This window comes from Pocillopora verrucosa, chromosome 2, assembly GCF_036669915.1.
Source record: "Pocillopora verrucosa isolate sample1 chromosome 2, ASM3666991v2, whole genome shotgun sequence".
NCBI classification, from domain to species: Eukaryota; Metazoa; Cnidaria; class Anthozoa; order Scleractinia; family Pocilloporidae; genus Pocillopora; species Pocillopora verrucosa.
Window position 1 is genome coordinate 17406191 of NC_089313.1, and position 17210 is coordinate 17423400.

The 17210-nt window shown below is 38.4% G+C and overlaps 1 protein-coding gene across 1 annotated transcript; it reads right to left on the bottom strand.

Moving 5' to 3' along the window:
- Positions 1 to 1449: 1449 nt before the first annotated feature.
- On the bottom strand, positions 1450 to 15588 carry LOC131792843 (T-box-containing protein TBX6L-like). Its single transcript, XM_059110251.2, has 8 exons — positions 15547 to 15588; positions 13989 to 14849; positions 13523 to 13778; positions 12431 to 12698; positions 9759 to 9911; positions 7583 to 7671; positions 5905 to 6059; positions 1450 to 3697 (listed from the first exon to the last, which is right to left on the bottom strand). Exons 2-8 carry the CDS (start codon positions 14092 to 14094, stop codon positions 3219 to 3221), a joined length of 1506 nt encoding a protein of 501 aa, XP_058966234.1. The 5' UTR covers positions 14095 to 14849; positions 15547 to 15588; the 3' UTR covers positions 1450 to 3218.
- Between the last annotated feature and the right edge of the window lie 1622 nt (positions 15589 to 17210).

A 17210-nucleotide genomic window follows, 5' to 3' on the forward strand; every position in this document is an offset into this window, starting at 1 on the left:
GGGAGGAACTTAATCCTCATTGTAAACTATACCCCAGATATAAAAATTTAATACTATGCAATATACATATACATACTGAAACATTTTACATACAGGCATATATCTATATAAATAAAAAATCTAAATAAAGAAGACATATCTAAGATAAAAATTTTGTTTAAAATTATAATTAAATAATTTATAATACATAGAATAATTTAATTTCTAGTTATAGGCCTAGTTAAAAAATGTTGATTTAAGAGCTTTCTTAAAAGCATTAATTGAATCAAGTTCAACTACTGATGACGGTAAACTGTTTCATGTGTCGATATGTCTGTGCATGAAAATCATATGTGAACTGCGATTGATGGAAAGAATAAGGAAGCGATCCTCGCAGTTATGAACATTACTCAAGCAGTTGTGAGTAATTATAAGGCCTGAAGAAAACCAACATAATGACTAGCTCCTAGTAGGCTTGTTGGCTCAGTTGGGAGAGCGCTGCACCGGTATCGCAAAAGCCATGGGTTTAAATCCCGTACGTGCCTGAATTATTTTCATGCCTTATTCACTACTACTTACGTAGAGTTCATAACTGCGAGGATCTCTTCCATATTGGTATCTTAAAATAATTTCACAGTGGCGTCTCCGGCACGTAAATGAAAAATATCGAACTGTTCTCGAGACATTCCCCTGAGGTGCTAACATGGAGAGTTTTTATAACAATCACGAGTTTGTTTACTTGGTTACCATTTCCTTTATTCTCGTGACCTTCATGGTTAATTTAGGGGTGATACTGTAAGGAGAAATTAGATGCTAATCACTCTGAGGAGTTAAAGTGTTTAGAAATTATTGAGATTACGCATGGATTCGTCGACTGGATAAAAACAGATAAAAACCTTAATTCTTTACCCTTTGCCATGAATATCGCATTTCACACCAGATTCGGTGCGATTCCGCACCTTTTGGGGAATCATCTTTTTAACAGCTTTTTGATCGGTTTTGTCATGTTTTGCACAGGTCCTGTATGCAGGTGATGAAGTGTTTCACGAACTTCACATCGTGTGAATTGACGTTGCCTCCGTTCCAGTCCTTAATATATATATATATATATATCGGTACCTATCTGATATAACCCCTCCCCTCTCCCTTTTGACCGTTGCCCACCCCCTTGGTACAAATTTCGTTCTCTCCCCATCCTTTCGCTGTTGTGAAAATCAAAGGGCTACAATTTTCACTGAGATGATACTGAGCACTCGTCCGCTTAAAATACGACTGCTCTACAAGCTACTCCCACCAATGCATGGAAATAGCTTTTTTGTAACTTAAGCGAAAGCCTCGCTATATAATGTCGATTTACCTCAGCTATTCAGAGGGTCCAAATTCATAGCACAACAGAACAAATCGTCCGCAAACAACGTTGGTCTTTAATTAAACTGTACATCACATGCATTAAGCTCTTTAAAATCCCATTTTATATGTGCTGATTAATAATTTTAATATCATACCGCGGTTCTGTTCATGTTGAAAAAGCAAGCCGACATATTATATTCTTCCTACAGTTTATAAATATTCTCATATATATGCTATTTTCCAGAAAACTAAAACGCAAAACTGACTTGTTTACCTTTCGGTTTTGAGAACTTGTCTTTCGCAAGTAAGAGATACATATATGTATAAAACAAGAGCTCAGAAATAAATACGATTACTTAAATCTTGGCATTAAAATTTAGCTACAGCGTGTTTGAATCTCCTCTAAAGTGACATTATTTATGAAATAAAACCAAACCGTTTTGTAATTCACATTTTTTTTTTTTTGTTATTTTGGGTAATGTACTATTTTAAGATTTACCTTGCGTTACTTTCGTCACGCAATAACGAAACTTTAAACAATTTTCTATTCGGGCAAGTCACACATGTTTCTATTACCTGGTGACTTCTGTTAAAAATCAAAAAGCGAGGGAAATAAACGTCATTTTGCGGCATAAAAAATTAACAATCTAAATTACATAGTTATAAAGTAACCCACCCAAAGATTTATTTAAATTTGGTCAGGAGTAAAAAACAATTTCAAACGGATTTTACTCTTCAACCCTTTCAATCCAAGATCAAAAATCATCATTCTCCCCAGCAAGTGCCAAATATTTCCTTAAATTTCAGTTTAGAGAAGTCAATATTGGATCAAGTCAAAATCATTCAACTCATGATTTCCTGATATTGATATGTTTTGCGAGAATGTTTCATGAGTGTCAGGAAAAGTTGTATATTTGATCAACTTTGGCAGTGAAAGGGTAAGGTTGGAAAATATGTTTGGCCCTTTTACCTCAGAGATCTAAAACAAACTCTCCGCAAACAGTGTCTAACCTACTTCTCCTAACATTCTAATGTGAAAATTTGGTGATAATTGGAATAGTATTTATTATCTTTCTACTTATCACCCTTCTGCTTGAAAATCTATTTAACCTCAAAAGGGAAAATTCCGTTTTGATCTCTTCTGCTGGTGGAAGGGTTTAGAATTTTACGTTTCGTTCGAGGGGGGAAGTTTGCTTGAAATTAAGTTTTCAGTAATGCCGATATGTCCCCTCGTGCTACTGCTGCCCTATTATTGAGGTAGCCTATTTCCGCTTCGGATTAACTACCTATTTACCGAAGAGAGTTCTGTATCTTGCGTTGCCTACTGCATAAATAGAAAAAGTAAACTGACCTCGTATTTGAATAAAAGTCACGCGAAAGAAAGATGAGTTAAAGCGAGACTTACTGTAACTATGATGTACACTTTTCAGCATTTTGCAGTGTTCATGCGACTTGAACAAGGACCGCACATAACTGAATCAATTTTGAACCACAAGGCAATATATCTAAACATGAGTGGACGTTGTAGCGAGCTTTCCTCCTCAATTCCCAATCAATGAAAATCCGAGCATCCTTTTGGAATCTTTCTTTTCCACTGTACTTCAACAAAGAGTTACCAGCTCTCGAGTACTTTGCATTGATTGCCTTAAAGAGTGTAATCTTTGCAGGAGTATGCTTTTATCCAGTCTTAACGCTACGACAGTTAGTCTCCTTTGTCGTAGGGACAGCTCTGATCTGGAAAGCTGCCCCTGTTAAATAAATAAATAAGATTCCACTTATAGAATGGAGGAAAACGCAGTGTAAATGCTAAATTTAAGATGGTTTACCTAATTTTCTATCACTCACGTGTAGCGAAGACCCACCCCGACCATATTTGGAATACATTATATTTAATGATACGGATAAGGTGGAGGGTTCCCCGGGAAACCAGAATGAAACGTTGTGGATATCGTCAGCGGTTTGCTGAAATCACCTCTTCCCAGTCCATAGTCGGGTCGCTCTGCTCTCAAACTCTCTGGATAGCCATTTAACGCGGAATGCACATGCGCAGTGAGATGCGCAGGAGTGTGATGAATTGTATGCTCGTTGGGATGTCCCATGTAACCCGGATGCAAGAGCGGCCGAGATGGATGACTTGGATGCGAGAGAGCACTAGTTGAAGACAGCGATGTTAGAGAGTTCATTGGAAGGCTGTGTACGTATGGATGTGGAGCCAGGTTCAGTGTTGAGGATGGCGGTGTTGATGCAGCAGGCCTCTCGGAACAGAATGACTGCTGCCGACAGCTGCTCTGAAGCGAGGCAAAAGCGCACGACGAGTCAAATGATTCCGACGGACGACGAGGGAACATGACATGGCCGAATGCGCTTCCTGTTAAAGGGAAGAAATAACAGATGGTGATCAGTTGTAATTTAGTAACGCTGCGGTCTAGTTGCTAATCCTTGGCCCGGGATCGGACCATTAGGGATTGTTTGGTGAATCAAGCTGACCTGTGTTTAATTCATGATTACATCAAATTCAAAGGGAATGTTCAGTACAAGATATTCAGATGCAATAGATTTAATACTTTGCCTTCCTCAAAGTTCTGGGTTTGCAGATTATAGATTGCTGTGAAACTTGTAACGATTGAACTTTGATTGAAGCCTAGACTAAATTAAGTCCTAATCTTGTTTCCTAGTACTTTTATTTTCTGCAAAACGAACCACTGACACGAACATAGGAGAATTAAGGGGACTTGTAAGCCCAAACACCCCATTAAAAAAAACAGCTTTTTCCACTGTTTACACGATTTTATATTTTATGGAAGGGAATGTGCACATTCTGGTTCGTGTTCAGCCCACTTTCACAAATGCAGTACAACCTTGGATAGCAGATAGATTTAATCGAAAAAAAAAGGTTCTCAGAAAAAAGACACTTGTAGAACTGGTTAAAACTAGAACAGTATGAACGAGATATAAGAGAGACAGTTTTGCCGCCAGACCAAAACTGCAACCGCCCTTTAGCGCTTTTCTTCGTTTTTGCTTTCAACGCCTCCGGTATTAGTTTAATTGGCTCTTGCTTCTTTTGAAATACACACGATAGCGATGACAACCATAAGAGGAACGGAGCAGACATCACGAGTCCATCAGGCGCCCGCTCAAATCTAGTCTACCTAACCTCAGGGGTCCTCTAATTTCATTAGTTATCGGCTAATCTTGTTTAGGATAAAAGGCGTGACATGTAGCAAGATCATCAAATTAGAGGGTAACTAAAGTTATGGAATTAATGAGACGTAGTCAATTAGATTTTTCCCAGGCAATTAACGTTTGAAGAGAATGTCAACTCTTCAGTGCTTCGGGTCAGAGAAGGAGTGTAATATGTTTTAAGCACCGTTTGATCCAAGGATACCTCGTAAGTCAGTTTGATGCGGTACGCAAGAGTCAAGTTGACCCATTTCCGTGGAATGATCATTTACATTTACAGTTATTTGGTAATAAGGAAGTGCAGTATGTCGGTGTTCCTTTTTGTTAGAGTGTTCTATTTACTACAACCATTTTTGCGGCAAGTCTCGTGAAATCTGCCTGGAATATAACTGGACCATGACAATCATGTGAACCGCGGGTTGCGGCGCGCAAAACACAGATAGATGCTCAGGAAACAACACTCCATGAGAAAATGAATTAAAATCAGTGATCAGGTTTGATTTCCGACAAGCTCACTGAAGTTAATTCCATCTTTTGACTTCCGTGTTTAAAAGCCTTTCATTTAATTTCGCTATTAGTGATCTGCCATAAATAGTCGGCATGTATCTTCCTTTACCTTGAAGCCGCGCACAAAGCTCTATGTAGCGTTTCCTTCTTCAAAGATATTTTATTTTCCTATTCAACGAGTCAAGTTCACAAGGAAACTGAAAACCATGATTTCATATCTTCCGAGTAAAACTTAAAATTTCTATCAGTCACACCCAAGATGAGTTCCTGTAAAAATTGCTCTTTAAAAGGTTGGAAGTGAGTGTGCACAGGGCACCCAAGTCTTCAGCCGCGTGTATAGTGACGGCCATCAAGATTTCCGTTGTGTTGAACTGTAAGTCTCGAGAAGTACTTATTTTAAACGTGATAATGTTGAACGGTTTTTTAATAAGGAACTACACATGTATCTCCAATTCAAAATAGCTGTGCTCGTGACCCGAAAGATAGGAGCGACCAGATGTGGTTGCTTTAAAAGAGCGTTGTCCTTATACTCCACTCTGCTGCATATTCCGGCTTAAATATATATTGTATCGACCAAATATTAGTGTCTGAACATATCCGGATTCTGGCCTGCTGCGCTTCCAAACAGGATTACTGTACGCGCAAACTTCCGTAGAAATAACAAGTCATAAGGAAATGATTAAAGTAACATTTTCACGCAGGTGACCTCTAGAGGAACTGCGGGATTTTAATGGCTCGCAGGTTCAAATTTCATGTATCATTGGCAATACCAAATGCGCGCGTTTCTGTAAAAACGGTCTATGAGAAAGTTGTACATAGAAATTAAAAATTTTGCCTCATGAAAAGAATACGGGGGCAAAAATTGATGTGTTAGACGTGTTTTCTGACCTGTATGCCCCATCAAGGGTGGAGAAGGGTCGTTGATATCAGGGAATTTTGGCGGAGAGTCCTGGAAGGTTCGTTTGCATGATTCGCCACTCGACGAAGACCCCGCAGGAGAGAGGGAGAGACCATCAGCATCGTTACAGTCGTCTGGGGACTTTCTGAAATTAAACAACGGAGAAAAACCATCTCAATAAAGAAAGATGCCATGCAATAGTTAAGGCTAGAAATAAGTGAAATATTTATACATTCAGATTTGTAGTTTAAACGATTCGAGGAAAATGACAATGGAAGAACTGATCACCTCAACGACAGTAATAGATCTCAGATAACTCGAAATTCTAAAATTCTGGATTTTTTTTTTGAATTCTGATCAGATGTTGAAATGAGAAAAAACTGCGCTTTATCTATACCTGGCATCACGGCGTAAGGCCTAAATTAGCTCATTTTATATCATAAATTTTTTTTGGAGGAGGTACTTTACTGTCTGCCTTTGTGGTAATTGCATTTTGCCTGAAAGGCTGAACTCCTCACGCAAATGGTAAAAAATATATACATATGTTAAAAATAGTTTGAAGAATTCTGAAACGGACTTCGAAATAGGGGTTCCGGAAAAGTATGGCGCTGAGCGTTTAAAAGTCTGATAAGTACTCGTGTCTCATGTTGTGATGACGTATTAAGCTGCAAACTAGATTATTTCGAAATGATGGAATAAGTACCGTGCGATAAAACTCCGAAGTCAAGAGGCTATAATTAAACACTTTAAGCGCTCTTAAGTGCGAATTTAATTTGTTGGCGGCTGTATGACTCTGGGTTTGTTCCGTTTTCGGAAAGTTCAATTGCCCCAAGTAAACGAGTGATGGCACCTGAAGATGGATACAACAACCTGCAAAAAACTTAGCCGGTTTAAAACGTTGGAAACACTAACCAACCACGGTGGTGTGCAATCAAAAGCTTTGCAAAACATGTAAAGCAGGTCTTTGAATCCATCCTATTTCCTCTGTTCAGTCCAGCGAAATTTTCTCCCTTCTCGTGAGGTTCCTCTCATTTCTAGTCTTCGTGCCCAGTTTTTCTCTTCCCTTAACTTAATTTCTCCATTGCCGGTTTTGATAAAACTTTTTACTTATACAATCTAGAAAGCGCTTCCTGTAAATGCTACATAGCAAAACACCGGCAAGGTTAAAAAAAGAATGTCGGTAATGCATACCCTGCCAAATGCTAAGAAATTCAAGATAATATTTAGCTAGCTTTTTTTTTTGTTTTGTTTTTTTTACCGACTACGCTTCCGATGCAGTTTTTTGACCTTGTATTATCTGATTTAACCGGGTATTAACGACCTCAGTACGAGTCCTTCCTCTCTTGCATAACTCGTGATAACGACTTGAAACTTGACGAAGCCGAGACACCTTAAGGAAAACCGCAGACAAGCCGTAGTAGTTTTGATCTGATCAAAGCGACTTCAAAGTTGTGGCTGGTTTATCTTCAAACCTAGGAATCTCTGATTTCGAAATGATTGAAACAAACAAAATGATGCTAAACATGAATATCTGGGGAATGTCCTGTTTTTATCCCTCACTACAGATCACTACATGAGTGGAGTTTATGTAACAACTTCTTATCAAAATAAATGTGACAAATCGATGAAACAGTAGTAACATAAATCCACCGCCCTTCGCCCACGTACCTTTTCATGGCGATATGATGCATGGTACTATTGCAACTTCCTCGAAAACCCTTCGCAAACGGGTTATTTTCTATCTTCAGCTGGGTGATCTGCAGAAGATATAAATACAAATCGTGTTAGCTAAGGTTTTATGCCGTTTCCTTCTCTCTGTCGGTGACTTAAGCCTGCTACGTGCTCTCCTAGTCACCGCATCAAACGAGAAGTAAAGGTATGCGCGGATGTTTCTAATTAAGATGCGGGAAAATTGCTTAATGCAGGTCGTTAATCTAGAATTAAAAAGCTAACTCTTAATGCCCAGAAGATAATTTCAAAAGGCGAGGGACACGGGAATTTCTGGCCCTTAAAATATGTTTAAAGAGATTTGTTAAAATATTCCCTCGTGAGAAGTGACCTTTCTTAATTCAACTCTCGAGCTTAACCTCATTCTCTAAAATAAGTTTAGACGATCTTGTCAGATATCGCGTATCTTCAAAAAATTTCAATGTGGAATTTTCTCAATGAAAGTACTAGATCTATTGTTTTTCTTCTAAACTTCTTTCGGCGAATTTCTAGACATGAAAAGTCTCTAATTGACTGGTGTGCGGTTTCCGTAAATATAGATTTAGTTGGACGGAGAACCCCCTTTGTCGTCTAACTCCGCTATAATTCATTAATCGATTAGAGGGGAAAATAACCCGTTTGCAGTTTTAAATATGAAAAATGAAACATTCCGATGACACGTTTTTGTTTATCGCCGGAATAAGTAAATGACGACGCCAAACAGCGAACTTGTAACTTCAGCTTAGAGTTGTACGTGAATGCACCTCATATACTCGGGAAGTACATGCGGAAACCTATTAATGCGATGATTTAAGCGGTCAACCAATCCGTAGCCTATCTTTGTACGGCGATCCTCGCAAACTGCACGAAGCCATCGATAGACAATTGCTAGCATCGGGAAAGCCATATTTCCCTCAATAGCGAGTACCGTCTACGTACTGCTGAAGTGTTCAAAGAGTAAACAATCCACTTTGAGCGGTTGAAATATATCTTTGGCAGATCTGACAATACTGAAGTAGGATTTGAAAAAATGAAATAGTTTTTCCGGCTGTCACTTGGTGAGAATTAACCTATAATTTTGTCAAACCCTAACCATTAAATTTCATCGACAAGAGGGTGTTTCAGTTAATCAGAACCACGTTTTTTTTGTTTTCATAACGTGAGAGACTGCCGGCATAATTTATCAAGTTAAGTTGACTGTGTTAAGATAGCCATACGTGATCTCGAAAACTTAAGTAACCTGGTTCTTTTCAGTAGTACAAACAAAGGGAAGATTTTTCCCCAAACGTGATGAAGACCTCTGATGATCATAATAGAAGGAATTGCTTTTTGGAACAATCTCCGGGTTCATACGGAAATGAATAACCAGTAGGTTGGTATAATGTAAAATCACCCATGTTGAAAACACAAACGAATTTAATAAGAAAAAAATAAAAGGCAAGTATAAAGGCGCAATGTAATTTCTAACCATCTTAGCTACCATGATGTTTGATCCATTTCATTCTCCTTTCGAGTGATTACAAATAGATATACAGCTGCTTTGAAATTTCCAGTCTTAGTACTTCAATGATCATTTACTCGCAAATATACAAAATGATTTTTTACAACATGCTTCTTTATTTGATGTTATATTCGGCCCCTTATAACCTTTTTTAAAATTCTATTGCAAATTCACAACAGAAAGTTTGCACACTATCAGTTATGGCTTCTGTAGCTGTTCGGGCAGGGAAAGTCGCTGTGACACCCACGGCATGTAGTATAAGTTCAGTCTGATGAATTTTAGGCTTTTTTGCTTGTCCCCTGTACAAAGACCTTAGCTTTTAAATATGTTTCAAAATGGTGCTAATGGGACAGGTTTTTAGTGCCCAGTTATTGAAGGCTTATACTCTGTAGCAAGGTTAAATCCATATCTTTTTTACGGGATAATGAAGCTCCATCAAAAGATAAATAAATTTTCAAGCATGCTATCAACTCAGTCATTGGGTTCTGAAACTGGGTCAGTTATTGTGCAAAGCTAGAAATTTCATTGTACAAAAGAGACACTTTTCCTTAACAGCTTGTCACCCCTAATCGTCTTTTTTATTACCTCAATGAGGTATTTGTATTCAGCTGTTAGCCATTAACAACTCGAACTCACCCTTGGATTTTGATAGGCAGTCACTCCCATGAATTGAGTCTCTGGAAACACGAAGGTGTAAAAAGATCCCTTCCTCAAGCCATACGGACTGTAGTCCTTCGCTGGAATAACATGAACACGTGGCTGGTACTTATGCATCGAGTTCAGAATAACCTAGAGTGTGTAAAACAAGCATGAACCGTTTTTAGTTTCTCTTTCGGGAAGGCGAAGGCTCTCTGCTAAGATTTTATATGAGTACAAAGACCTGAGGACATAGTTGATGTTCAAAGCCATCATTGTGAATGATGTTTTTCCAGCTGGAATAATTAAAGTGATAATGATGAGACGAAAGACAGAAAATGTACTGCGAGAGTTATTTCCTTAAAGAAACGTTTGTTTTACGTTTGATTTGATGATTAAAATGAATGAACTTCAGAAGCCCATTAATTGTGGTTACAGGATGATTCAATGTGTATTTACACTTCAAAACATTGAATTTATGTCCAATTGTTTTAAGCAAGGTCACATAAAGCATTGGCCAACGAATCTGGAAGGGAAGCGAAAGAAATAGTTTGGTAAGCTGCTTTGTTTCACAGCAGAAAAAAGTTGGCGACGAAGGAGTTACTTAATAAAACTATTTTCATAAAATTATTTTCCTTTGGATTAAAGGCATGTTCTCTCCCGATTATTTAACCTTCTCCCTATATCATTAAAGTTTACACAGCTCAGTAACAGAATCTTGACAATGACAAAATACTTCGGCTATAGTGTGAGGGCTAACGAAGGTGGACATTTATATCGAACAGATTGTAAAGGCTTCAGTTTTTGTCAGAGTAAGAGAAATCAATTTTAAGGACGAACATGAAGAAATGAGAACTCAACGCAGCATGATCTTAAGAAATTTATCCCTTTTACATCAAACCAAAACTGGGTTCCACGACTATTCCCCTTACAACAGGATGGAAAAGATTTGGAGTTTAGCTGTGATTTATCACAATTAAACACTGTGTTTGTCATTAGTTAAAAGTTTTAAAAACTGCTGATAGTCTTATCTCGCGAGCCAATCAAAGTTTGACCCCATCTCTTATCCATTGTGATTCATAAGTGTTGATTTTCATTTCGAAGTTAAAAGCTTTCACAATCACTTAGGAGGGGCGGGGAGAATTGACGACCAAATCACTTGTTAATCATCCTCGTGGCTGGTGCTGTTGTTAACTTGTTTACATCGCTTTTCAGATAAGAAACACAAAACGCGAACATCGTTTCGTAATCGTACTATAGACAAGTTTATTTTCTCTTTGTTTTCAAACCTCCTGAAACTTGCGATTCAGCGTGTACATCACAAAAAGGCCATTAATGAAATCCCTATTATACTAGCAGAGCTTTTTAGCCGTTGTTTGTGACCAGAAACATATTTTCTAAAGCTTTTTGGTTTGTTAACAAAGGCAATTAAGTCTTTTGTTTCTATGCTACGCAATTCAATAGACGTCGCGAGAATAGAAATGTGGAAACAAATGTTTCATTTGTCACAGCAAGAAACAGCTCATATTGTCCCTGTGTTCGGATAAAAATACCTTGCAGTATTTTAAAATACGTTGTCGTTAACTATTGAATCCGTGTAAATCAAATATTCTCGTCGAAACACCTCCATTATTTAAGTTACAATAAAAAAAAACAGTTTTATGCTTCCAGAAATCGGGTGTTTTCTATTCCCTCGTTTTGAGAGGGAAATAAGGCAAATTCCACGCCCGTTCAACGCATTTCGTCCAAAACCGCCTTTCCAAAGTTGTCAAGGTTTGAGTTTAGGCGATTCTCTGGAAATTTCAATTCAGATGAAATATCGGTATCTTTGTCACCTTTCAACAAAGCAGTTCAGAATACTGATGTAAGCCAACAAAACCAAAATCCTACCCTTTTCAAAACTGATTGAAGGTTTCACGGTTGTTCTAAAGGCTTACCGAAGAAGATTTCGAATTGAAGAGTGTTGAAGAAAGGTGCAATTACTAAACATTTGAGGAGGCTCATCCTAATCTAAAAACGTCTAGTGATTAAAAACGAAATATTGTTCTGGTGGCAAGGCCTTGTGAATTCTATAAAAATGAACGCGCGTTATATCCAGATAAGGAAAACCAAATGTACTTATAAAGATGCTGCGGCTGTGTTTTCTTTTCTTATATTGCTTTCCTTATTAACGGCCTAATAATTTCTACTTTGTTCCAAACGACACTAACAGATAAGCTCAAGAGCAAAGAATAGAGATTGCTGATTTTCTTTCTTTGAACATAGATCTGTTGTTAGATGTCAGTTTACAGTCGCTTGAATAATAGGAAAGTATTCCTGAGCAATTTAAGTCTTGAAAATTCATGAGCCAAGTCTTAGGTTTTGAAAACTTTAAGGAGCCCGTCACCCACAAAATTTAATGAACAATGATGTGATGAAAGTTTGCGCGTGGACGAAAGAAGAAGTGGTTGGCTTGTAAAAGCTTACGGCGTTGCATTCTATTTGAGAATTGAGTCTCAGTTTTTCGACTATTCCGTAAATGTTAGAAATTTCCAGAAAATAAGTTTTAGTTTATGATTTCATAGTAACCTTTCCGTTTCTCACTGAATCATTTTTATGAACAATGATGGAGGGAAGCTAACAGCGGGAGATAGAAAAGAGATAAAATGGCTTTTTAGTAATAGATAACTTACGTGTCCCATTTGATCCATGTGATTGTTGGTCAATTTCATCTTCTGAAAGGAAACCACTTGGCGCATCCACTGTGACCCGGTTCCCGGCGAGTCGGGGTGAACGAAGATTCTGGTCGGTATCAGAGGTTCAGCCTTACCGGTGACTGACCATTCAGAGTTGTGAAACTTGTACCTGTTGTCATCTGCTGGAATGCTGTCCAACACCAAGACGTACTCCTCCTTTGGATTTAAGCCGCTTATGTTCACTCTGATCACAGGAAACATGCGTCTGTAGGAAGAAAACGCAAGGTTTTTTTTTTTACTGGCAGTCTTCCCACAGGAAGAATACATTTAATTTTCATCTCTCATGAACGAATCCTTTTGGACAATTTCTGTACCACTAACTCGTGAAGATTTTGACAGACGTATCGCCACATACAAGGCGGGATATATGTAGTTATTATCCCACTAGGCCTCATACATGTAGAGCAGGTTTGAAAATCAGTTCGGATCGCGTGAAATGGAACGTTTTGGAAGAGATTACACCGACAACTTACTTGCCTGTAATAATAAGCGTTTTGCTGTATTTTCACGCACAATTTATTGAGCTATATGAGTTTCTTTACATATGACATGCCGGGCGTGAATCGAAACTAATATTTTCATAAACTGTCAAGTATCTTCGAAAAGGGTTCCACAATGCTGCGAGAAGGCAGCGGCGCTAATAGAAATGGTATGGAAATAAACACTTTGTTAGACCGTTTTGGAGGGTTTGACAGCTACGTAAATCGAGTGCAGTTAAAATGATGACTGTTGAAACATGAACTCTTATCGCATATGTATTTTACGACAGCGCTGTCAAAGTCTACAAGTATAATTATTTGTTTGCTTCGACCTCCCATTACACTTCCACAAAATGGGGGTGTTTAGCATGGCAAAAACCAGTTTCAGATTCGACGGACAGGGGAAAAGGGCCATGACGAAAATCAAGTCTTTCCCGGCTGGGGTTTTAATCTGCGAAGAGTGTTTGGCATCATTTCGGGCGGAAATATCAACACACGACTTATTGAAGTTGGAATAATGAAGTGTACTCTTTGTCTCGTCTCATCTTACCGTCCCGTTTTCGTAATGATCATCTCCGTCCCTATTTCATGGAACTTGTCCCAAAGATCTTTATTCTCGAGTTCCACTTCTATGGAGTCTGACCTTAGCTGTCCGTGAGGTAGACCTGATGAGAAGCCGAACGCCATAGTATGTATCTGAGAATATCCCGTCTGAACTTGGTTGGGAATGGTTGTCGATGTACCGTGCATGTCCTCGTAGTAACTCGATGGACGAGAGTACGACATGAGTGAATCGACGTGACGGTCTGGAAAGGGAAATATGTAGAAGGCGGCTTGCGTCTTAGAATAGCATGTGACTCGGGACATGTTTGAGGTAACTTTGTAATGTGTAACTCAAGGAAGCCACGGGTTCGTTACAATTCCCATTACGTCAACGAGCGTAGGAAATAAGGAGGCTTAACGCGGCGGACGCGAGCTAAACAGATAAAAATCGGTGCTATTTTGAGGCTACTTACCGAAATCGAAGTCTTGACCCTGAAGTATTGAGCTAGTGGTGCAGCCGAGAGGCAGACCAGCACGTGTGTTAAGCTGGCCTTCCGGGCTTTCAACGGATGTCATCATAGCAAACGGAAAACTAAACAGTACTCGAGAGCTTGTGTGTTGGCTTTAAGATAATGCACAGCCAGAACGAGCTTTTTGTTAGAGCGATATTAATTATTCGACCTGCGTGAATGTATGTCCAGCAAAAGTTGTTGGTCAGTCTATTGATTGCGCCGCTGTTTGCCTGGTACGAAGAACAGTTGACCCAAGACCCTGAAGCGAGTCAAACTCATAAACAGCCCTGCCTGTTCGAGTATAAAGTTTTGCTGTTGTAATCAATCATTAAACGATTTTATTTATACACCATAGAGACCTAATGTCGCTCTCTACTGGACATTCATAAATCACTTAGGCGTACTGCTCAATTACTGTAATGAAACTATTAGCGCGACGATTGGCGGAGCCGCTGTCACATACCCATCAAACTTGCCTCTAGAGCCTAATAACGTATGACGTTTTTGTCGTTTCCTGTTTGCCTTTAAATAGCTATTGTCAAGACAATCAATTTGTCGTGTGAAGAAGGCGGACTTGGACAGCCCATAACAACGAACATTACACCAAAATTATCCGCGAAAGAATTACTCGGATATTTTGCTTGAAAAGGAAATTACACAATGAATTTGAATGAGAATGGAGGGCTGGTTGAACGCGCACACGAGACAATACAGAAACGATCGTACAAGATCAACATAACCAAGTATTTCCGGATCTGTTGATACTCAGCATTTCTGACAGAAAAAAATTTGGAACGAGTCCTCTGGGAGTACGACCACGGTCTGAAATTAGAAGAAAACAAAACAACCATATTTCAATTTGTTTTGTACTCGACCTGAAAAGAATGCACTCAACCATAACACTTTGTGTAACTATGAGCAGCTAGCACGGCAGTGACACGGTCATTGTCTAGCATCAGCTTAAAAAACTAATCAGAAAAACCATCGAGGTTTCAATGATAGGTTTGTCCTCGAAAATAAATAAAAACATTCTTTTCTCTAAAATCGAAGATAAAACGAATCATGGCGGAGAGACAATTGATTTACGGCTGAATTTACCACTGATTGACATGTAAGTATTTACATATTGCACCAGACCAATAGAGATTACCTTTCAACTCACGTACTTATCGTAAAAGCTTCAAGCAAAAAGTTTTAGATCACACAACGGGCTCGATCTCTGGCAAGAAATTAAAGAAAGTTCATTCAGGGCCGACAATTTTATTTGGAAGGTGTGTGACGCTGAAGTTTCTGTTTACCAAACTATAAATATATTTGTCAGGTTATAATATTATTCCCTTCAAATTTGCGAATTTTCTTGGCTTCAATGGCACTTAAAAACTTCACAGAAGTTTGCGGAGTCATTTTATTCGTGTTTACTTTGCGAACTTAGACAAACACAATCCAACAAAAATACATCTGATGCTGAAACAACAAACCAAAAAAAAAGAAAACAAAAGAAGATACTCTTTCGCATTACCTTCTTGTTAAAATATATTAACCTCCCAATTTTTCAGTGGGCATTCCTCTTCCGCCTACAAAATGATGATGTTGAAATTTCTAAAGTGCAGCTGCGTAAATGTTTCACTTGATTAAATGAGTTAAAACCAGTCAGTGATCTGCCTGCCTGCAAACTTCGCTCGTATTCGTCGAAAGTAAAACGAAGCAAAGTCAAAACTCATCACTATCAAAAATTGCAACATGTATGAATATCTTGCAGCAACAAAATTAAAAAATAACAACGAAACCGCAAACATTCCTCGGTTATAACAACTGGTCTTGAGGAAATATGAGCGTCAGCTTGCATGCTAAAAGCTTTCAACTGGGAGATTAACATGAAAAGAAGGTAAAATCATTTATTGGTGCTGATTTGTATAATCTCTTGTTTTGTTACCTCGTAAAACTCTGAGCTGTTGTTAGACTAAGCGAAACTGTTAAAGATGTTATCTGCGGAGACTACGACGCTTTGTCCCAGCACGCACGCCAGATAATGAACTTGACAGCTGAACTGTTCAGTTGCTTTCCATGACATTTATTGACGATTTTTTTGAAAACGAGTCATTAGGGTTTAGTCAGAAAGAGCTACCTTCACACAACATTTCAACGGAAACCAGGCAATCATCAAAATTTTTGCCATTTTTCCCTCTTGATGTTTTTGTTGTTTTTAAGTGTGCTTTTTTCAAGCGTGCGGTTTTTGACACGTAAAGACGACGAATTGCTTAATAATAGGGGGTTTTAGGGTACTATTTAGCTCTTAAGTCATCAACACAATCCTTTGATGGACCTGCACGTTCTTAGACGAAATCACAGCTAGCTCTCACTGGGTAGGGTACTTTTCGTCAGACTATTGTGTAAACACTTGTAGTCCACAGCTCTTTCAAAGCTACCAGTATTCAAAGACATCGTCAGCACTTTGCAAGTATTGAAACTGTAAACATTTTGTTTGGATATTTCAACAGCTGAAGGGAAATAAAAAAAGCTCTTCGTGGTCCTATTGTTATCAACAGAAGTAAAATCTGTTTAGCTTTGTCTGTATTGTTGAGTGCGTTCTAGACCACGAAGATCAAAACTCAGCCATTAATGGGTCCGTCGTAGAGCGGAAATAGCCTGCGGGCTTCTTATTTTTAGTTAATCCTGACCTCGACTAAGGTTCTGTTTTTCTTTCTATCCTGGATTACTGCTCATAAATGCAAACCTTTCAAGCACGGCATTAATTTTATAAAGCAGGAAACAAAGTAAATGACACTTTTGAAGCCCTTGTCCATACTAGACAATAGCTACTCTCAGTTTTAAAAATATTCATCTAATCCTCGTACCCAAATAAGACACATTTTTGAAATGCTTCCAGACAGTTTTCCTAAAAAGAGTTTTTGAATATTACAAAAGGCTTCTCGACAGCTTTGCGTTCTTATTTCAAATGAATAGCAGTATTTCATGTTTCCGTGTAAATTTGTTTCAACATTTTGTTTATCTTCTACCCCTTAAAGAAAATTTAATCGGGTTAATTTGGCGTAAGTCCATCTTCACAGATAGTTAACCATGATGAAACATTGTTTACTGTATTTTTCTGTCATTAAAAAGGACAAGTCACTGATATCGTCAGTTAATGGATCCAAAGAGTTGCTTTGATTACCAAAAGAGTGG

Coding starts and splice junctions, on each gene's coding strand:
- LOC131792843 (XM_059110251.2), bottom strand. CDS start 14,094: ATGATGACATCCGTTGAAAGCCCGGAAGGCCAGCTTAACACACGTGCT. Junction 7,672..9,758: donor CTGCCTATCAAAATCCAAGG/GTGAGTTCGAGT, acceptor TATCTTCTGCAG/ATCACCCAGCTGAAGATAGA. Junction 3,698..5,904: donor ACCCTTGATGGGGCATACAG/GTCAGAAAACAC, acceptor TCCCTTTAACAG/GAAGCGCATTCGGCCATGTC.